The 26338-nt window shown below is 40.2% G+C and overlaps 1 protein-coding gene across 3 annotated transcripts in view; it reads right to left on the bottom strand.

The window, feature by feature from the left end:
- Window positions 1–761: 761 nt before the first annotated feature.
- FGF14 (fibroblast growth factor 14) overlaps window positions 762–26338 on the bottom strand; it is a gene marked incomplete at both ends in the record, with an annotated part of 423837 nt that continues 398260 nt past the window's right edge. For all 3 annotated transcript variants that reach the window (XM_082009367.1, XM_082009369.1, XM_082009368.1), the window contains 2 exons: window positions 762–898; window positions 3475–3673. In XM_082009367.1, coding sequence (XP_081865493.1) covers window positions 762–898; window positions 3475–3673 — 336 coding nt within the window. The remainder of the gene's footprint in view (window positions 899–3474; window positions 3674–26338) is intronic.

The following is a 26338-nucleotide window of genomic DNA, read 5'->3' as shown; positions in this document are numbered from 1 at the left end:
AACACTCATTTCAGAAAACTTGCTGTTGGTTGTGTTTGGCACTTTTTCCTCCGCTACAATGCCAACCTCAGAAGCACAGTATCTGTTACTAAGAGTATTCACATTTAATCAATATTGTAAGCCAGAGACAACAATCCTATTCTTTATAGATATAATTTGTAATAATAGATTTTTGAAGGCTTCCTGATTCCCTGATTGCTTTCAAAACTAAGCCACCGGCAACACTTAAGTTATAGAGAAACACAATCCCTGCGAAAGGTCACAGACAGTGCAGCGAGCAGCCTTATAAAAAAGGGAAGAAGAGAAATCTGTCATAGCACAGGTTTACAGCATCTAACTAGAAATTACTTGATTATTTGTGTGCTACAAAATAGAACTTAAACACATGGATTTTGCTGAAACTGGACTCAAAAAGGGATGATGGGCAATTGTCAGCAGGCAAGGTATCAAGTGTACTTGTGAAGTATGTCAATCACATGAAGTGTCACAGTCACAGAAAAGATATTAAAAAGGCATTCCAATATCTGGTAGGGCATTCCATGGTCTGAGTTTAGCTGGTTCATCCAGGTGTCTTCTTGTTGTGGTTGGAGCTACATGTTGAGATTTATCCACTTGCAACAACTCAGTTCAGAAACAGCAACGGGCAAGTCTGTGACTTGCCGTAGGCTGATCCACAGACACGGCCGAGGGGAAGTCTGGCAAGGATAAATCGCTCAACTGTACTCGGGACTCAGTAAGTCACAACACCTGTGAGGACCTGGCTATGTCGTCTTACTCTTGTTAACTGGTTTGCCGCCATTCATTATTGCAGACGCACTTGTGCTTTTACTTGGAGTTACCCCAGCCTTTGGCACTGTTTCTCCAATATCATGCAAAGATGGTTCTCGATACATGGCAACTGCAGGGAGAAAAGAGAAAAGGAGAGACATTTTTAAGAATGTGTCTCATTTAAGAGCTCATCTCAAATAGGATTGATTTCCTACAATAACTGATATTGTAATATAACCCATGTTCCTCTTGCCTGCAAGGGAAACTATTTACTTTAACAGACTCTCCTTTGCATGACTGATAGCTTTGCTTGACCCTCCAAATTTCTCACGTCTTCTGTATCTGACTTCAAAACACAGTAGGAAACTGTATGCTTGCTTGTTTAATGGAAACTATAGAAGCTCTGGAAATTAAAAACTACTGTTCTGTCTTTGCATGAGGCAGACACACAAAAATGTACATATATGTACACACATATGTACATATATACACACCCCTTAAATATTCTGCAAGTTTTTAGAAGTAAATGATGAGTTAAGACAGATGGTGTTTAACAAATGGGATCATATGATACAGTTGTCTAGACCTAAGTGTTCTTTTTTAGTCCTGTGTTGCAAGACTAGGCTTGGGTTCAGTTTTACAAAGTTATTTGTACATCTGTCTTCCAAATCTGAGGAGCTTGGCCGTGTTGTCTTCGGGTGCATATTGAAGAAATGTCCAGGACAGTGCTGTGGAGAGTACACAAAGAGGTTTGGGTTTTTTAGTTCCTCGTTTCCAAAAATGTGTGCAGTAGCCACTGATCTCCACTGAATATAGAAGTGCAGAAAACTCCAATTAAACTATTAACTGAATTCTTAGAGGAATTAAAAGTTTGCCCCTGGGCTTCAGTCCCTATCTAACCACTTTAAATCCTTTGAGGAAAATGCATGTGTTCAATTACACAGTTCTAACATTAAGCTGCCTTAATGATTAATGCTTTTGGATAATTCAATTTCATTTTCCATGTCACTGAATCAGGTAATATTTCCACTTATACCTAACTTCAGTAGCATTTATTTATATCAGAGCAACATTAAAAGTGATGTCAAAACAGTCAAAGGAATTAATCTTCACACTATGATTTTGGGACTGGCTGTCTGCTGCCATAGAGAGCACAATCCCTTCATCCCTTGGCTAATTAGAGTAGGAGGCAGGAGCATCAAAGCACTGACCTTGGTCTTCAATGGTGTGAAGTTTCATAATAAATATTAAGGGCCCCATAGCATCATTAACTAATCAAATACTTGTTCTAACATTTCAAATGACATAATCTAAATCCTTGTTATGGCTTCTGAAAGTCTGAAATTAAACATCTTCTCTAGAGTACATAGGGCTGGTTATGATCTATGTCTTCAGAGTAAGCCCCCATAACTGTGTTTAGGACACTTTGCTGTTTAATTGAAAGAACTTGATGAAATAACACCGTGACCTACAAAAATATTAAGTTGAATAACATGAGATGGGACTATAAAGTAAGGAATTATATAAGAGATCTGTCATATTTGATGACTCTCATGGGCAACGTAAAACATTATTTCTAAGCCTTGTCTAAGCTATTATGATCGAGTCTGACCATCCAAACATAAATTAAAAAAGTCACTTACTTCCTAATCTATATGAATTGATGATGCTTTTAAAAATACACTGGCTTTCCCTCCCTAGAATTCTTATAATTTAATATAAAAAGATTGACATATAAAATGTCAATATTGTTGGGAGCTCAAGAAAATACTGTAAGCTTTTGCAAGAGATGGGAAGCACAAAGGCATCAACCTGAGTTCAAATATGAAGTTAAAACACAGGATTATTCAGATGCTTTCCTTATGAAACTCCAAAACATTTAACAAACTGATCCTTTAGTGAAAAAAATTAAGTTAAAATGTTAAAAGAAATGAGACTGCTAACTAAAGCATTACTCAGGTATGTGTTTTCAGATGTTAAGTAATGAGATAATTTTCAGAATGACTAGGCTATGCGAAGCAATAATATCAGTGAAATTTGGAGCGCCATCAGGACAAGAAGCAAAAAGCAGCATAGGTTTATAAAGGCCAGCAGAATACATAGGATAACCCAAAAGTTCCAAGATACAAATGAATGTATTTTTCAGAGAAAGTGTGACATCATTTTAGTGTGTAAGGTTAGTATGACTTTTATTTGCTTCTACCTTGGTTTAAAGGCCAGCTTACACAAGTTATGTGCATTATATGAACTGGCTAAGTAATATAGTATGATTTGTTTTATAAAGAGACCTTTGTATTTTGTATTAGAAAGTTTTTCCTTTGAAATGCTGACATTTCATTCCATTCCCTTTACAACTCCCAATTATCCTACAATATCCATTATTCCATTCTGCTTAATGAAAGGACTATTTTCTCAATGCAAGATTCACAACAGCTTTTGTCCCTACTGAGACGATATTTTGAAAACAGCACAATGCTCTTCCACAAAAGACTTCTTTTCATGCAAACTGACCTCTTAATCCCTGGAAAAAAAAGTTTTTACGTATGCCTTCTCTAGCTGAAAGCACAAAACTGCTCCATGAATCCTGGGGACTGTCATTTGGAATAGCCCCTGCGCAGAGCACACACATTCACAAAGGGTATTTTAGAAAATATTCCCTCTTGCGAGATTTATAAGAGGAACTGCCAGCGACGGACTGAGCCTCACCTTCCAATGGCTTGGGTAGAAAATGAGCTGCTGGTTTTGTTTTCTTCACTCTGTTTCCTTTCATGACCTGCCCTTCTTTGTTCAGCCCCAAGAACCAGGCCCTCCCGGACTCCTGTTGTCTGTAGAGCATGGATGAGTAGATTACATAATAATTTTCAAAAACAGACTCCTTGAATTTGCACTCCGGCGTAAAAAGTTCCTGTGGGAGGAAAAGTAAATGTTAAACGATATCTCTAAAGTGCGGCTTCTGTTTTGTTAACTTACAAATACCTCTTGATAAGTTTAATATATGACTTATAATAAGGCTCTGCTTTGAGACCAGGAGATCTGTCTCCTTCTAGATGACTTCCAGGTGAAGCTATTTCACCTCCCATGGATGCCTCTGCTTTCCCATCTGTGCAACAGAGAGAGTGTATTTTCAAAGTACAGAGGAAGCGACACGGGCATAAAAACACTATTTAAAATACAGGAATAATTATTATTGTGCTTATTTTTCTGATAGGATATTCTTGTAAAGAATAAGAAAATCTATGTTAAAATAACACTAGTGAGAAAACAGTTGTTCGGTTTTACCATACTAAATATAACAAACTCCCTCTATGGTTCATAACAACTAATACTTGATACTTAAAAATTGCTGCTGCCAACATACTAAAATACATACAATTTCCTAGAGTACACACAGCCTTAAACATCCCAGGAAAGCACTATTTTGATGTACAAATTTCTGCACAAAGGAACCTAATTCCCATTGACATCCTTGGTGTTCATCCCTTCAGTTCATACATTCAGTAACACAGGAGTTGTCCTAAACTCTTTACTAAGGTTAACCTAAGCAAAAACTTCTGGAGCCCAGCAGCCAAATTACCATATCTTTTTTTAATAACACAATTAACAGTAACAAAATAAACAGTGTGAACATCTACTGAGAAAGAGTTTACCAAAATATTTTGGAAAAATAATTGGCAAGTTAGTAAGCAAACAAAATCACATTTAAAATGTTACGAGAAAATAGGATTCTGTGCAAATGCGATTTTCAGACTCCGGATCCGGCTGCTGAAACCTGTGGAAGATAAGTTGTGGAAGCCTGGCTGTCAGAACGAGAACATGATTATATCAACTTGAACAACCCTGGCTTTGTTACTGAAACCGACGACTGAGCAAGAACCTTGAGCAAGTGAACTGTCTTTGATACATGAACAATAAGGAGCTTCATACTGTGATAAACAACTTAGAAGAAACTAGAAACTGCAAGATCAGGGAATGGGTGGTCTATGGGACGACATGTAAAATGACAGTTACCAATCAACAATTAGACTTGAGCGCATGATCAGCTGCTTGTGGCAAATGGGGAACAATGTCCGGCGCATGGACAGTGTGTTAACCTATAAAAGCTGTGCATTTTGCTATAATAAACGAGAATGACCATACCCACATTGGGACTCATCATTACTCCGGTTTCGCCTTCCCACTCCGGCAGCAATAAGTCCCTTCATAAAAGCTGGAGGTAGATGGGGAAAAACGGGAGGTGGCTTGCTAAGCACAAAGTTCTCAGCCCTGAATCTTTTTCTTTATATTTATATTTTTTTCAGCTACCTTTCCCAAGAAGTAAAAATCTGGAAATGCCATATATTGTCACTTCTCCATTCACACTATTTTTCTTTTTTTTTTCCCATTTCTTTTTGCTGCTGGCCCCACGCAATACTGAGCTAACACTCAGCAGGTAATGTGTTTTCAGGGTCTCTATGCCATCCCCAGCTGCCTATACATTGTAAGAACTGCACAACTGTTTCTGCAACAGATTCCCTTTCTGAAAATCAAAGTCCTTAAAGACACAGTTCCCCATATCAGAAAGCACAGATTAAGCGCTTTTCTGAGTCTGCACTAAATGTCACTTAGTGCACAACCAACTTCTCCTACTATCATGGGGTACGGAGTATTTTTATTGCCATGGATTAAGTTACCACCTGTAAGCAAAGCTGTCTTGACAGATACCAGGCGTACTTGCTTTCTCTATTACGGAGCAACTTTTAACCTCAAATAAAAAGAATTAGTGTATTTTCTCCAGCAACAGACTAAAGCCAGTTACTGCAGCAGCTGGGAAATTATTTGTGAACTTGCCCTGAAACAGGTTGCTTTGTCTGTGTGAACAAGTACACTTAGCGTCTACAGTCACACTCGGTTACTGGATGCAAAAAATATTCCCTGACGTGTGCAATGTCCATCTTTTTGCAGTACCACTTCTTTACTGCCTATGTGCACAGCTGTATTTATTATATACACATGCGAAATGCAAATACAGTCCGCAACTAGATGCCCCGAAAGCACCTTAACTGCACCCTCTCCTTTGCCGCACGGCTTTTTCTCTCTCTGTTCCAAGACTTTAAGACATCTGCTGTTTGCGTTACTCTCCTTTCCCCTCCGCTGATTTCAAATCACAGTAGGGCTCAAGGAGACTCAAAATAAAACAGGAAGGCAGGGTGGCATGCTAGAGGGAATGCCTGTTAAAGCCCAGCGCAAGCATTTACAGGCGAGTCGTGTTCCTCGGCCGTTGAAACAGCAGATGCTCATCGGGAAATGCCTCCCCAGCTCTCCCTATTACCTGCTTCGCTGCAAACGCTACCGCCTGAGCTGCCCGCTGAGGTTTACTTCCTTGTAAAGCTCAATTACGATAAACACGACTTCTTAGCCAGTCCTCACTTTTTGTGCTACAAACAAAAGCTGTTTGTCATTCCATGCTCCTCCATACTAGAGCTGGTTGGCTGCCCGTAAACGCTATTTTGTGTGTTTTCTCAAATAATATCCATCAGGATACTGAAACAAGATTCCTTCAAATCGTAGCCCACCTCTGAATCAAACCTGGCTCTTTCCTCTCTCGTTTCTTTTCTCACGTACAGTAGTGTTTCTGACAGTGCACAGCGTATGAAGCGGTAGGTATTTACTTTACCAAGTCAAAAAAAAAAAAAAAAAAAGGATTACGTCCACACAATTACTTGGCTACTCCCCGGTGTAGACTGATAGAGTGGACAAACCCGCATCATTACTATTTCTTAGTTACGAAAAGCATAGTAATAGTCTGCTCTTTTTTTTTTGGCATGCAAAAAGAGCCAAACCTGAATACTGTATTCTGCCCAAAAGCGCTGCAGCTCTACCCTACTCCAGGTGTCTGGGTAGGGTAACGGCTTTGGACAGGGTTTGCGTTCATCCAGCGTATTAGGATGCAATTCTGCCTGGGATAAACTCTCAACCAAAAAGTTACTTAAAAATATGTTACTTTAAAGCAGGCTAATAGTTCTACCGCTATGTGGGGAGTATTCATGAATGAAAACTGGGCACCTGACGATGACTATGCTGAACTGCAGGCACCAGCTCCTCTGAGGAAAGAATTACTCAGAAAGGGACTTCTGAAATGGGCGCCTTCCCTGGGGCTCAGGTGGCAACTGAATATTTCTAAGTTGAGTGATGTCTAAAGCCTTGCCTCAGACACCATCTCATCTGGCTGAAAAGCTGTGAGCACCTATATTTACTCCAGTAAAGAAGCCATGACACCTAAAATGCTGTTTCTGCATGTACAGAAACATGTAGGACAAATCCAGACCCGTATACCTAAGACTCAACCCAGTAAGAACTCTCAGAAAATGACTAATGTGCTAACAGTACCTACTTCAAAAAAAATCAGCCACAGCTGACCTTATTCAAGTCCATTGCTAGAGGCAGAGGCAGTAGAATGGTATTTTATAAGAGCAACTCAATAGTGAGAACACTCCTCTAGGCTTCCTGTCTATTGGTATCCAGCCTGAAGGAATCCACACCTGCATCTGGCTGACATTAATCATATAGGTCTTCCTTGCAAGAATGACTTTTTGGGTTTTGATGCCAGGACAGTCTTTATATTTTATATTAGGAAGTGAATGAATAAATTGCAAAACCAGATACGACTTGCAAACAAGAACTTGTGCTCAGGATTTCTTTTCCAAGGTTAGTTTTATATAAAAGCTGGCTTTCTCCTGTCAAAGCAACATTTGAAAAACAAAATATATACCAGCTGCCAATTTCCAAAACCCTAGGAATGGGTTTTGGCTGTAAAATGTGATCTGATACAGCTTCCTGGGTCCTAGAGAAGTGAAGGATGTATTAAATTGCACCTTGCTGGGAAGAATTTTCACTTGGATGTTTTTGCCAGGTTCCCGTCAAGGTTTTGCTTGATGTGAGTCCTATTTGGAGATGTTTTAATTCACTCTGTTGCTGTAGCGTTAATAAGTATCACAACACATAGGTCGTGCGTTCGAACTCTTGGAATCAAAAATTCTGTCATCAGGGAGTTCTTAGTTTTGGCATCCTCACCAGTGTTGCCAAAAGTCAGCATTGTACTATTAAATCATAATAGTGGAGCCTTAGCTCGTGGAGTCATGTGGGGGTATCAGAATCTACTTTCATTTGAGAACAAAACACAAATGAAATAAAGAAAAAAGGGCCATTATCCACCTCTCAAATTTAGGAGTGCCTGAATGCAGCAGCTCCAGTTACCTGTGTTGTTAACACGGAGATATAAGGATTGTTGGAAAGCAATTCAGAGGATAACCGCAACGAATTCCCTGCCAGGTAATGTCTTTCTGTCAACCAGAGGCTGAGGTCTGACATGAAGAAGCTAGGCCTCCATGCTGATCAATAAAATGGCCCAGCAGCAAATAGCAACAGTTCAAAAGCAAAAGCACAGCAAACTTCAGTGTTCCACAAGTCACTGAGTCAATGAAAATATTTGAGTTATCAGTGTAATGTCCAGTTTCTGGGCTTTCACAATTTGGTCCGTTCAGTTTAGCTAGCTTTAATGAAGTTGCACATTTGTAGCATATATCCATTTCATGTATACATGTAGCATGTACCCATTTCACATAAAATAATGCCCACAAAGCATGTAGTTTTTCTATTACAGCTCTCAGAATGAAGAAATAATTATGCAGCTATGGACAAGACACCTGTGCTGCAATCCACAGAGTTGCAAAGTAAAAACTATCATGACAACATAGCTAGTCATATAGCTTCTAGGTATTGTTTAAAAATTACATCAACACCTCTAATTTTGAATTGTCTCTCTGTTCAGTAAGTCAATCAATAGTGAACTGTCGAGGCTGAACGAAAATTAACCTTCCACTGCACACCATGAGGGACAGCGTAAGACGACCACTCTAGCGTGGTCATCAAAACAGGTAGTTCCAAGGACAAGGGCTCCCACAAATGTTTCCTACGTTCTATTCCTGAACCTTCAAGCCTCTTTAAATTTGTGTTTTTTTCTGAAATACAGGAAAGGAGGGCATCGTTCTAGTTACTGCTCGCAGAAGCGATATAGCTAGCAGTCAGCCTCTTGAACTGTAGCCAGCAGCAAATAAGGAGGCTGTGGATTCCCCTGCAGATGGGCACAATGGGACTCGTTCATCACACCAGGCAGCAAAAGTGCAGTTGCGGGCTGAACTAGCTACAGCTTCTTCTTGGTGCCAAGCAGAAAACACAACCGCAATACAAACTCCAAGAGATTGCCAAGTGAGAAAAAAACAGTCTGATCAAGCCCTGTAAAAAACCCCTGGTACTCTTCATTATTTGTGCGTAGAAGTCCAGGTCATGAAACAGGACCTCAATGCTTCGGAAGTACAGACCAAGTGGAGTCTGCCCGATGTGAACACCTTTCAATCCAAATAGTGATTGATACAGCGCAAAAAACCACACCAAAACATCCAAGCAATGATATCAGCATGCTGGTAGCTGGTTATGCAACAATTTTTGTAGGAATGGTGACAAAGAATTTTTCAGGAGAGACTGGAGAAAGGACAACACTAGCTCCGTGGGGGCTTATAGGAAACTTCTGCAGAGTGACAAAAGCAGCGCAGAGCCAGCACAAAGGTATTTCTGGGGTGAGAAGCTAGAAACACGGGAATCAAAAGAAGGAAGTGACATTTAAATAGGGATAGAAAGGTTGAAAATGACTCATGAAGAAGGCCCTTAAAACTGAAGAGAAGCAGTCTGTTTAATGAGGAGAAGGGACTCACAAGAGAAGAGAGATACAGCTAAAATAATGAAGCTGGGAAATGAACTTTGTGGCAGACTTCCGAACCGCAGGGGTGGCACTGTATTTCCCAGTGCGGGAGGGGAGGATGGTGGAGCAATCGAGGTGTGGAATGATGAGATCCCGGAAAACAGCTGCAGTGCCGTAGAAGGGCAGAAGGCCAGAAGGTGGCTGTATTTGTGCAGCAAGACGCGTAAGATCTGTAGGCTTCACCTGCACATGAGGACTGGAAAATACCGAAATTGATATTTGACTTGCCGCACACTGAATTAGGTGAGTTAGAGTACCTTCTTACAGTATACCTATTTGACAAATGCTACTGTAAGACAATAAAAAAAGAGTTACTCAAGGTTTCCCATTTGTAGCACCAAATTTTTCCAGCTCTTAAGCTGGCTAAAAGGCTGCAGTTCAGAATGATCTTGTTCAAGAGTTTCTATTCAAATGGCAGAAAACCCAGGAACACACGGTTAGATAATCTACGCATTAAAGAGAAATTGGTATTAAGTTCCCTGTATGTTCAGAGGACGTCTAGCTGGGCCTAAAAGCCCCCTAATAGACACATAATTTTTAATCATAAAAACAAAACCAAGCAAAGTAGGCAGAATTTCTATGTGCAAACTGGCCAAGTAAGATACCAAGGAACAGGTGGCTTCAGCTGCCATATGACAAAGCTTACAGTGACTTTACTAACAAAGCTTCAAAATAAGAAACAGTAATAGCTGAACCTGCCAATCCTACAAACACCCCATGAAAGCAGCAAATGCTCAGAATTCCCTTTGAATACTTTCCACAGTCTTCAGACAGAAAATATCCTTAATATAGACTACAACAGTCAGAGAACACCATTATTGGTTCTTCAGAGCTAGTGTTGTTTCTGTTCTCCGGAAGACTCCTAAACACATGGACTTTACAAAAATAAAAATTAAAAAAAAGAAAAGGAACTGATATCATGCAGGTGAAAAACAGGGATAATTATTGCTGCTTAAAGAATCACTGAGACTGCAGTTAGGATGACTGTGTAAAAGCAAAACTTTTAGCTATAACTCTTATCTAATTTTTTACTTTTTAAAAGACCCAAAGATGTGCATATCACTGCTTGCAAAGAAACAAAATACAACTTTTGACTAAATTTGGGCAAAAGTAAATGTAAATCAATGCTCTTGCAAATATTAGCACTTACTTAACTGGGATTCTAATTAGCAGGGATATAACGGGAAATATTAATAATGTAGCAATTCCTTTATTCATGTACATTCATGAGCACCTAAAATAAGGTCATGAGTAAAAGCCACATAGCATACATAAAGACAAATAAACAAAAAATAACTTGGACAGATTTCTGTGTGTTTAAGATGGTATTGATCACAGCCTGAGTTTGGCTTCATTTTCTGTCCAGATTGAAACAGAACATAAACCAGCTCGGATTACAAAAATTTCCTTGTTTCATAACAGAAAGGTTGCTTTGCTTACAACTAGAAGCTATGGTCATATTAAACTATAATTTATTAAAGGCAATAACATTTTGTATGGAAGGCAGAGCACGTATTTACCACTTCCATAAACTTCTCATTTGCAAGACTAAACAAGGTTGTCAGATAAACGCATAATTTAAATAATAACATCAAGAATGATCCCAAATTACTACTTATATACACTAGCCAGGAGAAGTCTTATCTCTCTCTCTCTCTCCATTGACACAGAAGTTAGTATTATATCACAAGCAGCACTCAGGTATTTATGGTCTTTTGGTGGATACCTACAATTCAGTGTCATCAACTCAGTGGGACATGGCTGAAAGAGAACAAAATTTCCTTGATCTAAGAGTTTCTGATATATGTTACTTAAGGCTGTATAGTTCGACTCCAAAAGTGAACTAATGTTTTTAAAATGAAGCCCATCGTGCAGATCTGAATCGTGACTCTCACATTAGAATTGAGTGAATCAAAGTCGTTTACATTCAAAAACATGTGAAAGTAAGTTTGGGGGAGCAGCCTGGAAAAGGTTACTAATTTTTAAAACCGTCTTTATGGCATTTATGTGCCAAAACTAGAACACTTCAGAAAAAGGTCAAGAGAAGAACTCCTAAAAAAGTGCTGCCTCACCTGAATAAAAGAAGGAAAATGAATTTTAGAAATATTAGATATAGGCCAAATTTGTAACTATGGGTTTAGAACAGGCTGCACCAACAGCCATCATACATTATAGCATGTGGTCAAATATAATATCCTCTTTTATCCCCACAGGCATATAAAGGAGGGTGAGGTTATTTTTCTGCTTCAGTCCAGCTCTGAACTTTCACAGAAATGTGTATTCTTTGGCTTGAGTACGTCCTTGGCTTTAAAGGAAATGCAGCCAGAACCCTTGTACCAGTGAAATGAGATATTCTTTCTTAAGAGCACAATTTCCTCCCCACCTAATCCTCAGCACCTAGCTTCCCTTAAGATTTAAATTTGCAGTAAAAATCTGCTTTAAGGCTTCAGCTTAAACATCAACTATAACTCCTTGCTGTATCAACACAGAAAGACATCTTTTATCCCCCATACAGCATCTGTGATTAAAGAAATCCAGCATCAATAAGAAAGGCACATGCCCTGAGGCATGACTAAGAGCAATTGTGTGCATTGTAGGGAATATTTTCTTCTGCTACTGTTGTGGGTTATTTTGGAGGGGAGTGTGAGTAAACCAGCCTATCTTCCCTGGTCGGTTCTACTCAGAACAGCCATAATTCATCAGCTTGTACACATCACCAGGTTCTCAGCTAGAAAAGGTCAGTGCCAAGGGAAAAGCGGGACAGCACTGAATTATGAGACTGAAAGGAAGGATTTAACAACATAGCTGTAGAAACAAACTACAATGGGCTGGGGAAGAAATTCTCCTCCGGTTGCTCATCAATCCACGGCTCTGTCCCTGGATGAATAATGCATGAGCAATACGGAGTACTCCCAGAAACAGACCGAACCTTTCCAAATGACAGTGGAATTTTCTGACACAATTTTATGCAGGCACTTGCAGTCATTACTGTAGACAACCTTCTGTAATCTAAATGCCTCAAATAATATAAACCATCATGAAAAGAAGTAAAATAATTATTAAAATGACCAAGTACCCCAAAAGAACCAAGGAGCATGACTTTTTCTTACCATTTACCACTACTGAAATCTCTGCTCCTCTGCAATGCACTGAAGTGCTGGATAAAGAAAACTGATTCCAGTTTTGCCACTGCATGACTGGTATATTAGCATTAATTAGCTACTATTGTGCAATCTCAGATGGGACGGTATATTTTCATATATATTAGTTACTTGCAGACCTCCTCGAGTATGGTAGTATGACATGTCCATAACTATCTGCAAATGCAAAAGTAAACATAAATAGATGCAAATTCAGAGGTATTTTGTAAGGTATACTTTAGACTCTTTCAGTTCTACATGTTCCTTCCAAAAGACGTGTGAATTTATGAAAGTTTTAAATGGGTGTAATTTACAAGCTGAGAAGCTAGAAAAAGTTGCAAGAACACTCAAGTTACAAGAAGTGGCCTACTTTAGTGCACTCTTTAATTTCTTCTTTCTTTACAGTTGTGAGCTTGGTTTTCTGCTTGCAGCCTTCTTTTATGACCTCTCAGTGCATGAATTATACCGCCTAAAGAATCAACTATTATGAAAGACAGGGGTTGGAATGAATAAAAGTCAGTTAGGGTGGGTCAGTTATATGAATTTCTTGCTAATGTCTCTTCTTTTGCTGTTTTACGTTAGGTGTTCATAAGAAGAACATGAGAAGCAAGCCCAGAGGAAACAGTCTGAGGAGACTAATGCGAGGCGATACCATTCTGTAGCAAATGCAATCAGTTCCCTGAGAAAGTGCACTAGCAGCTGGGCTTTCTCTTAGTCTCAAGAGATGGCTCAAACAAGCTGCAGTTGACCACTGAAACCTGGGAGGCAAAGGGAACAGAGACCACTTTCAGATGTTTTTTTACTTAAGTCTTGTTATACAGCAAATACATATTTTAGGAGAAAAACAGCAATTCTTTGCTTCTTTCACTGTGCATCTTCTTGCCCAGCTTTGTCCTTCAGCCGTGGAAGCACTGCTGTAAGTATTCAGCAGGTTTTCCCCATTTCCTTCCAAAGCAGCTTTCACATGCGAAGACCAAGGGCCTTAAATCCATTCTCTGTTCTACTTTTCCAATGAGAAGGTAGAAAATGATGGACGTCAAATCTGAACGATGGACAAAACCTGACAGGCTGACAGGTTTTTTTGCTGTACTGTTTTCTGTTATGCATTTTCATTCTTTCATAGAGATGGATGTCTACAGCACTGTTTCACTTAAACACAAAAAATCAACATATAATGGGACACCCAACAGAGTACTGCCCACCACATAATGCCTGTCCAGCAAAAGTAACGCAAGAGCAAAGTTACTTGTCCTGAAATTATTCCACTCACTAATTTAAACAAAAATCCTACATTTCTTGATGATATTTTGAAATGCAAGTGCAGAAAATGTTTTCCTGTATATATCTCATGCAAGTAGTAATTTTCACTTGCAAATCTCTTTTCACTTAATAGATTTCCATTGATCCAGTGATCTAAAAATATTTTTCTGTTATTATTTAATTTTCATGGAGTCTCCATGACTGTTAATGCAAGTATCCATTATCAGAAGAACCTTAGAGAGATTCACACGCAAACATCCAAAAGCTGTATGATGCATCAATACCAAAGACAAAAGAAAATCCATTCTGTCTCCAGTTTTAACTAAACAATTAATGGGAAATAAAATGTCAGCCACTAAAAGGTATTTCTGGAATGGCATCACACTGTAAACTAGTCAGGAGTAGCAAAAGGCAACAAGTCAGACACTTTTGCTTATATCATTATATGTTAAAAAAGCAGAAACTTAATGTACCTCATTACATAGGAGATGATTACTTGCAACTCCTAACACACACTCAGCAATGATGCTTGTTTTTGTTATGGATGGGTAACAGCAGGATGATTATGTATACATCCTGATGCTCAGATAAAATTCCTCTTTTAGCAACAAGCTTATAGAGGTTGATTATGAACAATGTGAATATATAGATGTCTGGCAAAACCCATAAAGGTATAAAAATCAGCATGGCAGCAAAGGTTTTTTATTTGCCTCAGTGTTACAACATGCATTGCAGAACTGAAAAAAATGTTTGGAAATAGTTTTACCGAATGGTGTTCATAATAACAATAAACAAAGCAAGATTTTTATCCGCAGCTGCTGGCAACTAAGTGATAATCAATGCCGCTACTTGCTCAAGGTTTTAGAAAACTGACAATTTCCCATAAAATCAGTTAGCCCCTTGCTCTTAAGCCTCTGCCTAAATCACTGTCTATTATAGCATAGTCCTATAGCTGTCCTGTGGAAAGTCAAAGCTTAATTTATATGAATATCAACATATTGATCCTAGAGCAGCTTCAGTCTATTCATGAACATTCCCGATGAATAATGAGATGTACAAATATCCAACTTTTAACCCTTCTAATCTGCACCTGAGGAATGCAGACTGCAAAAGAAAAAGAAAAAACACTCTTTTTTTGGGGGAGTGGGGGAGCATCTACAGTACTCTAATGGGAGGACTAATTCCTCTATATCCTATTGCTTTCCAGCAGAATTCATTATACCATACCATACACACAACAGTTTTTCTGAAGAGGCTCATCTGTGGTGAATACGTTTCAAAGAAAGCAATGAGGCTTTACTTAGGATTATGGTTGCTTTTACTGCTGCCTGGAAGTGAATTTACATCATCTATGTTCCTGAGAAATGAAGGATCTTCCTGTTTGCCAACTTGGCATTAAAATGCATTATCTATTGACTTGAAAGGCTAATTGCAAAGATAAACTGAACTAGAAAACATCTATTACTATTGAACTGTGTATAAAAACAACTAGAGGCATAGGATCAGGGTAAAAACTATGGCCTACTCAAAAGAGTACGTCAATCTGTAACCCACCCTTGACTGGCAAAGGAAACACAATCAATACACAAATTAAGGTGTTCCCTACTACATTATCTGTAAGAAGCAGAAGCAAACTGCTGTATGCAAAGAAAAGACTGTTTTAAGGTCTTAGGAACAGCCTACTGATTTCTAAAGCAAAAAGCATGGAGGTGAAAATATCAGGTGCTTTGATTTCCAAGTCTGTTGGAAACAAAATTCTTCACCAGTTCATCAAAGCTGAGGACAGTTTTTCCCATCTTTCTTTCACATGAAAAGTATGCATCAAACCATACAGCACACGAATGCTAAACTGCAAGGGGTAATTCAGAAAGTCTGGAAACAGGCTGAACTTCAGCCAGTGACTTGGTTACCCCCGGCTGATGTCTGGTGGTGCCTCTGAGGTTACCTTGATCTCAGTTGCCTTTTCAGGGAGCAATTACTTTACCCATGGGTTGTGAGCACCAAATTATCACTTAGTCCCTAGCTCTGTAGACCCCAGTGACCCTTGATAACTCACATAACTTTCCTCTTAGACCTTTATGCATTGCTTATAATTTACCTGAATAGCTTTGGGGTTTGTTTCCTTTATTAAAACTCCTGTTTTCTCCTTAGCCATGGCAGTAAGCCTATGCTCAAGACTGTGCCTATGCTGAGGCACATTTTCTTGTGGCCAGAATGTCCCTTCGCACCCACATGCTGGCTCCAGCTCTGGCCAGGGGCTTTTCCCCAGGCAAGGAAATTCAGACAAGAGGATGCATGCACTCACTCATACTCACATCCTCTCACCCTACAAACTTCATTCTAAACTTCAGCTTTGTGGCCAAAAGCAATGGAGATCTATCCCTAGATTACCTGCCCACAGAAGTAGTTCACCAAAACTTCTGTACTTGTTTTTCAGATGATATCCCTTTCTGTCATTCCTCCCCACTGGTTCTTTTATATTTTTTTTTGTTAATATGTATTTACATGGCTGTCGTCTTTTCTGTACATGCCCAGGTCTCACAGACATTAAGAAAACACACCAAAGCAAAAGAAAACAAAATAGTAGAATCAAAAAAGATCTAGCAAGTTTGTTATGTTGAGACAAGCTTGGAGCAGAAAAAAAGGAAAAAATCTCAGCAAGGAAAAGAAAAAGGTGTCCTACCATTAGACTATGCCTTAAATCCATCAGAGCAAAGTTCCTTGTAATTACTTTTCCTAGATACATAAACTAATTCATTGACTGCTGTCACATCTTTTGTAAGATTGCGCCTCCTCGCTTACAAGTTTGTGGGATTATTTGTATTTGTTGACCTACGTTCCATTTTTCTTGCCCATTTCCTTCAAGTCTTTCAAGAACCTTTTGAACTTTGTATTTCCTCTTTCGTTCTCTCACAACAATCAAACCATCAGCATATTCAAAACATCGCTCCAGGCCATATGAACTTTTTCCTGAGAATGTCACAGTGATTGCACGCCTGTTTCCACGCCCACATACGTCGAGGAATGTATCTTCATCTTAAACTGACATCAAACAGGGCAAAGATTTGACTTCCCACTTATACTTTCATCCCTTGAGCTATAGACACACAACTCTCTTATCCTCAGCTTTATCTGGATTTCCAGTTTCTCCCGCTGTTTCCCAAGGCCTTGCACGGCATGCATTCGCAAAATGTACCAGAACCGCATCTATCGTCTCACAGTTTGACCCCAGCCGGCACCACGCAGCCGCTCGCTCACTCCCCCACGGTGAGACGGGGGAGAGAGTCAGAAGAGTAAAAGGGAGAAAACTCGTGGGTTGAGATAAAGGCAGTTTAATAGGGAAAGCAAAAGCCGCGCACACAAGCAAAGCAAAACAAGGAATCCATTCACCACTCCCCATGGGCAGGCAGGGGTTCAGCCATCTCCAGGGAAGCAGGGCTGCATCACGCGTAATGGTTACTCGGGAAGACAGACGCCATAATGCTGAATGTCCCCCCACCCCTTCCTTCTTCTTCACCCCAGCTTTATGTACCGAGCATGACGTCATATGGTTTTGCTCTTATTCCTATTGAAATAGTTCAGAAAGTTCTTAAAATTATGCAAACATGCAGTTAAAGCATCTATGTTTAAACTTAAATTTCTGTTCCATTTATTTACATTTCTTTTAGCTTCCACCTTTCACCTTGCTCCAGACAGATACAAGTAGTCCCATTTAAGCCTGTGTATGAGACTATTTGTCAATACTTTACTCATCATCACTGAATTCAGTCCTCATGCTTGTAGAAACACAGAAACAGAGATGGATGTGTTCTTTTTTTTCCCCAAAAATCTCTGTGCTGTTGCCTTTGTATAGACAACAGGTGATTTTTTTTTCTTGCTGCTCATAATTCCTTAGAAAAGATGATTTCCAACTATATCCTTATCAAAAGGAAAGTTAAAACAAGCAAACTTGAAACAGGCAGCCAGAAAAGGAGACGATGGATTTGTTGGATTTTTTTTTCTTTTTTTTTTTTCTTCCCACAAAAGCATTTGCACACGTTTAGAGGGATTGGGGGGCGGGGGGGCTGAAAGATAAACACCATGCATATGATTCACAAGTTTATCTCACCATATGGAAAGAGAGATGGACCAGAGAACTTTTCCTGTTCTGCAGTAATTTTCAATTTCTTTCTTTCAACTCTAGTGAAAATAGAGTTGAAACACATCTCTCATTTGCAGAACATATGACAACACAAGATGTCATTCAATACATACATTCGATACCTAAATAAAACAGTATTAGGACCTTGGGAGTGAAGGAATCAATTATGTATATCTGCATAATAAAAGAATATGTTCCTTCTATATGGAACCAGAATACATTAAATATTGAAGTAACCTTTAACTCAGAGGCTTAGACACACGAACTCCACCGAAGAGGCAAGCAAATACGACTTTTTGACCGGGACTGAAGCAGCTGGTTAGACTCAGCCATGGCCAAGAGGGCAGGCCAGACAACCGCGCCTCTAACCCTGCCCTCAGCCGCACTGGCACACTCCTTGTAACACAGGGCAAGGCCATAGAAGTGTCTGTTTCTGCAGTGGAATGAAGCGTAAATGAGAAACACGCTTCCTGTGTCCATGATCTCCAGGCGCCAAAGTAAGAACAGAACACAGACACGGTTTAAAATGCATGACAACAATAATTTGTGGAAGAACAAATGAAAGAGTGGACAAAGAAAGGGAGCTTTGACTGCAATAAACAGAAGATTTTCCAAACTATTTTCTGTGTCATGCTGCCTTGTTTTCTTTCTTCTTCTTTTTTTTTTTTTTATTTTAAGAGAAATAAAGCTGTGGGTTTTAACCTATAATCAGTGGTATTTCCTCAGGACTTTGCTCATGCCATGTCCATTCCTTTGTAAGATTTTTGACAGCTACTGAAAAAAAGCAGTGAGTTTAGGGACTATTATGTATTATTCTGTTCAAATATCTGATTTCTGTAATGGGTTGAGTGCAGATATGTGGGAAAATAACATTAAGGACACCAAGTCTGCTCATAGAGGGTTGGAGTTGCTGTATTTAATGCATCAAAATTGGGATTGCACAGGCATTATAGGAGAAACCAACCAACAAAACATGCAACCGAGGGTATAAAACTTACAGCAGATGACACCCCATTTTCTTTTGCCTCTTTAGTTTGTCTGTCAGGTCTTTATAATTGTTTCTATTTTTGGACTAACTAAAAGCAAAGAAACAAGCAAAAAAAAAAGCCAAAACATCTACCTATTTTGGAAAAGTAACTATCTACCACATAATTTACAATATTTTAGTAAAGATATAACACTTGCCTAATCCCAAATTAATTCTTTATACACTGAAGGTCTCAAATAGGTGGGAAAAAAGGCAATTCTTGTATGTCGTTGTTAACTAATGATCATCTATCAATCAGACCTATTAGTGCTTAAAACAACATGACAGCAGCAATTGTGTTGTTTTTTCTTAAATCAATCACACAATGTTCTTAATATTAAGCAAAAAATAAACATTTATTTTTAAATCCACATTTGAAAGGAGCTTGGTTTGTGGTACAGTTTGTTTGGTTTCTTGACAGTGTAAGATCTCTTTGGCCTTTAAGACCTGGTCATCTTTACCGATACGTCACCTTGCGGATTCAGTATTTCACCAAGAACTCTGAGGTGCCTGTGGGAAGCACCACGATACTTGGAAAATCTCAGGGTGCGGAGCAGGTAGTTTGGTTGCCAGGAAGAGGCTGCAAAGTTCCTAATCCTGCTGCTGGGAGAAAGAAGAAACCTTCTTCTTCTTCTTCAGGTCGTGCCCTGACACGATGCTCTGTCAGCAATCACAAGGAGAGAGCTGCGGCTGGGAGCTGCCCCGGCGTGTGCGTGTGCAGGTTGTCACTTCTGCTGCTTCTGGAAAACCAGCAGCCCGTGAATTGAACCCTCCCACGGAAAAATGCAGCAATTAAATCAATGCTGCCAGCAAATATAAAATCGGAGGCGTCGGATATACCTGCCTACGCCAGTCACTAATTTCAGAGAATAAACTTTAATTCTTTTCTTTCCTTGCATGAGATCAATAATTAGAAAACTGGGAGCCACGGTGAATTGTGTTCACGGTTTCTGCTGAGGTGCTCAGTCCCCAGCAGTCACAAGAACATGCTGTTTACACTGTGTGTGATTTTCATCAATAACAAAACTGGTATTTCACAAAAAGAAAAACAGAAAATAATTTTTCTTTTTCTTTTTCTTTTTCTTTTTTTTTTCATTTTTGCCAAGCTTTATGTCTTCAGAGGTCTGTACTAGTAATTCCATCCTCCACTGGCAGCAAATAGGTTGGAAAAAAGCCTTCTGAGTACATGTTATAGCTAGGAAAACCTGGGAAATTGAGACTAAAGCCAACGTTCTCAGATGCGGTCTCTGATTTTGAGATGATGGTGTTAGCAGCCGTACCTGGAGGCTCGCTGTTCAGCTGCACAGCGCCGGGCAGCCCCCGCTCCCCTCTTAGCAGCCTCACCGCTTCTGAAAATCAGGCCAAGAATTTAAATGCCCAAAATATACAACTGCGGAAATCTACTCATAAATTATCTTCCCCAAACTCGCAAAATCAGTCCCGTTTTTCAAGCCAGCTAAAATGCACGGCTTGCCAGCGTTATGCCTCCTCAAGAAGTCCGGGGAGTGGGCAGAGGCCATTTCGTCACAGGTTGTCGCTGTTATCCCTGTGCTCTCCTGCCTGTACGTACTGCACAACACTCAACACAGAATTAGGGATTTCACTGTCTAACTTAAAACCAGCCCACATTTAAACACATATGCAGATCAAAGGCAGTGTTGTGGCTGCAAATCAACACACAAACCTATTTATTGTGAAGGTGAAAAGATTTTCTGCTGGAGTTTCAGCACTATTAGTGTTTAATACAAAAGGAATCCACTAAATGAGTTTGGAGGACAAAATTTGTAAGCAGCAGAATACATGGAGAAAAACAGAAAAAAAAAAAAACCTGCCAGCACTTAGACTGGGAAGACCTGGATAAATAGCAGGAGTGGGCATGGGGAAAGTTGTCTGATGAGACTAGAGAAATTCAGAGAAAAAACAGTACAGATATTCAGGGGGGTCAGTCAAATGAACTGGAAGAAAAATTCATATGGACTCAGATGTTGTGGGTGAACAAACAGGTCCAGAAATATTGTATATAGAAACAATATTTCCCACAAGCGTCTGTACTGGGACCAGTATTCTTTAATATCTTCATCAATGACGTAGACAGTGGGATCGAGTGCACCCTCAGCAAGTTTGCAGATGACACCAAACTGAGTGGTGCACTTGACACACCTGAGGGACGGGGATGCCATCCAGAGGAACCTGGACAAGCTCGAGGAATGAGCCTGTGTGAACCTCAGGAGGTTCAACAAGGCCAAGTGCAGGGTCCTACACCTGGGTCAGGGCAAACCCCAGTATCAGAGCAGGCTGGGGGATGAAGGGATTAAGAGCAGCCCTGCCGAGAAGGACTTGGAGGCACTGGTGGGTGAAAAGCTGGGCACAAGCAGGCAATGTGCGCTCACAGACAAGAAGGCCAACCATATCCTGGGCTGCATCCAAAGCAGCGTGGCCAGCAGATCGAGGGAGGGGATTCTGTCCCTCTACTCTGCTCTGCTGAGACCCCACCTGGAGTCCTGTGTCCAGCTCTGGAGCCCTCAGCACAGGAAAGATATGGACCTGTTGGAGCGCGTCCAGAGGAGGGCCACAAAAATTATGAGAGGGATGGAACACCTCTCCTATGAGTCCAGGCTGAGAGAGTTGGGGTTGTTCAGCCTGGAGAAGAGAAGGCTCTGGGGACACCTTCTTGCAGCCTGCCCTTCAAGGGGCTTATAAGAAAGATGGGGACAGGCTTTTTAGCAGGGCCTGTTGTGATAGGAGAAGGGGTAACGGTTTTAAACTAAAAGCGGACAGATTTTAACTAGATCTAAGGAAGAAATTTTTCCCAATGAGGGTGGTGAACCACTGGCACAGGTTGCCCAGAGAGGTGGTAGATGCCCCATCCCTGGCAACATTGAAGGTCAGGTTGGACGGGGCTTTGAGCAACCTCATCTAGTTGAAGATGTCCCTGCTCGCTGCAGGGTGGTTGGACTAGATGACCTTTAGAGGTCCCTTCCAACCCAAACTATTCTATGATTTTACGAAACCTCTCCTCTCATATATTCGCTGAGGTGCTGGGGTTTTTTTGCAGAGCTTCTTGTAAATTTCATCATTGCAGAATGGCGTTTTTTCTTATAAAACTGGTGGGCTTGAGGGTATCCCCCTTCTCAAGTCTGGACACACTATGGCTCCGCCTTACTTCTTCAGCAGGAAGGCTGTAGCTGTCAAATCTTCCTGTCACTCCTCTGTTTTTAAAAATCACTCTCCTTGTGTGCTCTGGGTTATGCCAGCAGACACTGACCCCAGGAATATGCCCAAGGATAATGTAAATCTCCCTGCTTCTCCAGCCCACTTCCCAAGCTGTGGACCTTTGGACCCATGCAGGACACATACCTAGTTCTTGGAAGTGAAAGACTATGTTCATAGGACAACTAAGTTGCCATGGATGTTTTGCAGCCTGTGACTATAGAAGTAGGCAGAATTTTGAATTTTTCAGAGCTCCGAAGTGAGCAGCGTATTTGCTCATGATGATATCCAGGGGAGTATCATCCACCTCCGGCCTTAGCTGATCAATTCATGTCAGCAAAGTGATTTTAGAAACTGAAGTTAAGTAAATGGAATCATGCTCACAAAGAAAAGGGGGAAGAAAACCCTCTGCTTTATTTTTCTAACCTATTGTTGCCTCCAGAGGGCTGTTGCAGGTATTTCATTATGTGCTCTTATCAATAATAACGAAGAAGTGCAATATTTGAGAAGAAAATTATCCCTTCTCTACCCACATGGTGTCTGTCTCCTGGCTGACACTTCTCAGGCTCACAACTTGTACAACACCCACAGTCTACATACCTTTTACTGAAGAGTTATCTGGTGCCTCAGCTTGTGTATCTGCTAAGCATAAGACTGACTCAAACCTAATTTACATCAGGTTACAAAGTAGAGGTAAAATTCTGAAATACTACACCGCTTGGAAAAATGATATAAAAATACTTGGGGTCCTCATTGGGGGATAAGAATTAACTTTTTAATCATTTGTCTCTGCATATCTAACGAACACATATTTGCTTTTAAAACTGAAGGTGAGTCTTTCTCTTTGGTTAAACTCTAAATTTCACACTGAGATTAAAGGAAGAACTACACAGCTACCCCTGGCCAGAGACTTCTCCAAGTACCAACCGGTACGTACCTGACACGGCGCTCTGGGTGTTCACGTCAGTGGCACGGCCTGCCCACCACCGCCTAAGGGTGACTGCCGAGGCCTCGAGCCAGCGCGGCCTCCTGGGCATTCGTCCCCCTTTGGGGGAACCACCAGGAGAGGGAGAGGCAGGAAGAAAAGCAAGCACCGTGTCCGGACGCAGGGGGGGTTCTTCACGTAAAATAAAGGAAGAAAATAAAAGAGTGAAGACTAACAGTGCGACATAGTTAGTGGAAATGTTGCCTCGTCTTTCTGAGCTCGTCTGAAATGTGAATTAGGCACGGTTCTTCCTCCAGCGATGCTGACGTGCTTTGCTTCTTGTGCATCTTCCTCACAAATCCACTGAGAGAGATTTTCGGTCGGGACACAGCGTACTACGATATGAACTTAAATATGAGCCCTGCCTGATTCACTTCCACTCATTTCCCTGGACTTTTTAAGGGGCGTGGGCTTCAAAGTCCCTGAAGTGAATTACAGCCCTGGGTTTAAGCACAAACAGATCACACCGTGAGGACGCTACAGGGATGCCATTAAAGACCATTTCTCCGGGACCGGCCTGGCTCCTGCTGGGGATGCAGGTGCCCGGCGCGGGGGAAGCAGGGGGCTGGTGCTGGGGCGCGGAGCAGCCTCTTTCCCTGCTACCCACCCTGGAGATGCACAGCCAGCTTTTGGGGGATGCAGAGCCAGACCCTGGGTTTTGGGATCTGCTTGGAATTCGCCACAGCATACGGCAGCTGTACGCCGTGACCTGATAGACAAACCATCGAGCCGCGATGGACGTTCAACGCCGTTTGGTTTTGTAGTCTACCAGGCAAGGCCACCAGCCGGGGCAGGCAGGTGAAGGAAGCTGCTCCTGGCTGGGTCACTGCTCAATTTATGAATATTAAAAATAGACTCTCTGTCCCTTCAGTGAAACTCAGTGGACACGCAGGCTTTCATCATCTTGGCCATTTCTTTATTATGCTTTTATTTGATTTTGCTTCTAAAATCATGTCCTCGAGCAACTGAAATTTTACATCTTTTTAACTTATGGGGAATATTTTTGCTCATATGTCACTCCTTGTTTTCATCTCAGGGTAAAGGCCTTCTGTAGGTATCGCCACAGTTAAAAGCAAATAAATTGCCACTAATATTTCATGAAACGTATTTTTCTTTCCCGATAATTCAATGCTTCTAAGGGAAAACAGAAACCGTAAATGGACAAAAAGGAGGAAATTATTTTTTAATATTATTCTTTTTATAAAAGCACGTCTACGTGCTTTTAAATGAAATGCTAAACACCATGCAAAAATTACAATATTAGCATAATCTTCTCTATTTTAACGGCATGAATATTTTTCTGACTTGCTGAAACCTCTACCAGGAGTCAATCCTCAGGGCCAATGAGCAGAATGGCAAATAGACAGAGCATATTTCAAAGCTGAGTAAAAGTACCCTTGAATAATTTATAATCATCAATGTTTTATTTGTCTAAATATAATATTTATGACTCATTTATGAAATTACTTAATGAAACATAAAATGTTAGGAGCTATGATTTATTTTATTAAAATGAAAATCAGGAATATTCAATTACTGGTATGGATAATCTCATCTGAATTGAATCCCTATTGCTGGGCACTCTAATTCTTTCTAAGGCTCAGAAGCTGCAGGTACTTTACTCGCAGAACAACTGTTCTTTGAGAAGATTAGAGAGCCCCTACAGCACACAGGAGAGTGCTTGTTACGTTTATTTTACTTGGAATAAAACAGTAGTCTTAAAAATTCTCAACTGCCTTGGATAATAAAGTCCCAACCTGCAAACACTTCCAAATATTAATAACCTTAGTTGCCAGACATCGGGAGAACGCTTATATATTTAGGCTAAAATATATAAATAACTGTAATTAATAACATCATTATTTGAAAATAGGTCCTCTGTGAAGCATTGCAGGTATTTATCAATGTGGGTTCCTCTAAGCAGATCTGGAGGTGACCTCATCTCTACCTGCAACTGATAAAGTCACAGCTGAGAACAGTCAAAACACATAAATTTATAATCTAGAGATTTGAAACCTAATCAAAACCAAAATGCCTGGATTGGAATACATTTCTCTCCTATGCTTCCATAGCTAGGATATTTATTCCAAAGTGATAACTGAATTCAGAAAATACTACTCTGCATGAGTAAGTTAGCTGCATATGATGTGAGTGACAGTGAAGGGAACTAAAAGTCAGTTGTGCCATTAAAAAAAAAAGACATTACAACAGCTATTCTAAAACCAGAACACAAATAATAAAGTTTAAAAAAGGTCTTGGATTGTTTTGCAATTTTAAAAGTCCTTTCCAATTATTCCATTAAATTTGAATTTTATTCTGTGTTTCTGTTTTCCACATACTACAAGTTGCTCCAACTTTTTTCTTGTGAAAAGCCAGATTCCTATTTCCTCAATGGCAAAAAATCTCACATTTGATTTATTACACAGAAAGCATTATCATCTGATTTAGTAAGTTGATACACTTAAACATCTGTTCTGGCAAAATAACAAGCACTTTTTTCCATACTAAAAGTGACATATCTCCTCAAATACAATCCCTTGCTAAAACATTCCCTGCTACTGCCTCGTCTCCAAGTGTTGCTGATACCATGTTCAGCATCACTGCCTCATCTTTCTGAGCTCATCTGAAATCTGAATTAGACACAGTTCTTCCTCCAGCGATGCTGATGTACTTTGCTTCTTGTGCATCTTCCTTACAAATCGACTGAGAGATATTTTGGGTTAGGACACAGCGTATGATATGAATCTAAATATACTAGACAGTTCATGAGACCAAAACTACAGGATACCAGGTAGTAATTTTAAGAAATCATTAGTTTTAAGTTCCAGTTCATGAAACTGATTTACAAGCACTTGTTGAAAGATATATGAAACTCCTGAAGTGGAACAGGCAGTAACTAACCCACCCAACCCACAAACCTCTACGCTGCTGTAACGTTAAGCGTTTCAGATCCCCTGAGCGATGCTGTCTTTGGATTTCAAATGCCTCAGCACTTAAACACACCAGTGATATA

Source organism: Phaethon aethereus (genome assembly GCF_964289735.1).
Source record: "Phaethon aethereus genome assembly, chromosome: 1".
Classification (NCBI taxonomy): Eukaryota; Metazoa; Chordata; class Aves; order Phaethontiformes; family Phaethontidae; genus Phaethon; species Phaethon aethereus.
This window is presented reverse-complemented; position numbering and strand designations above follow the sequence as displayed.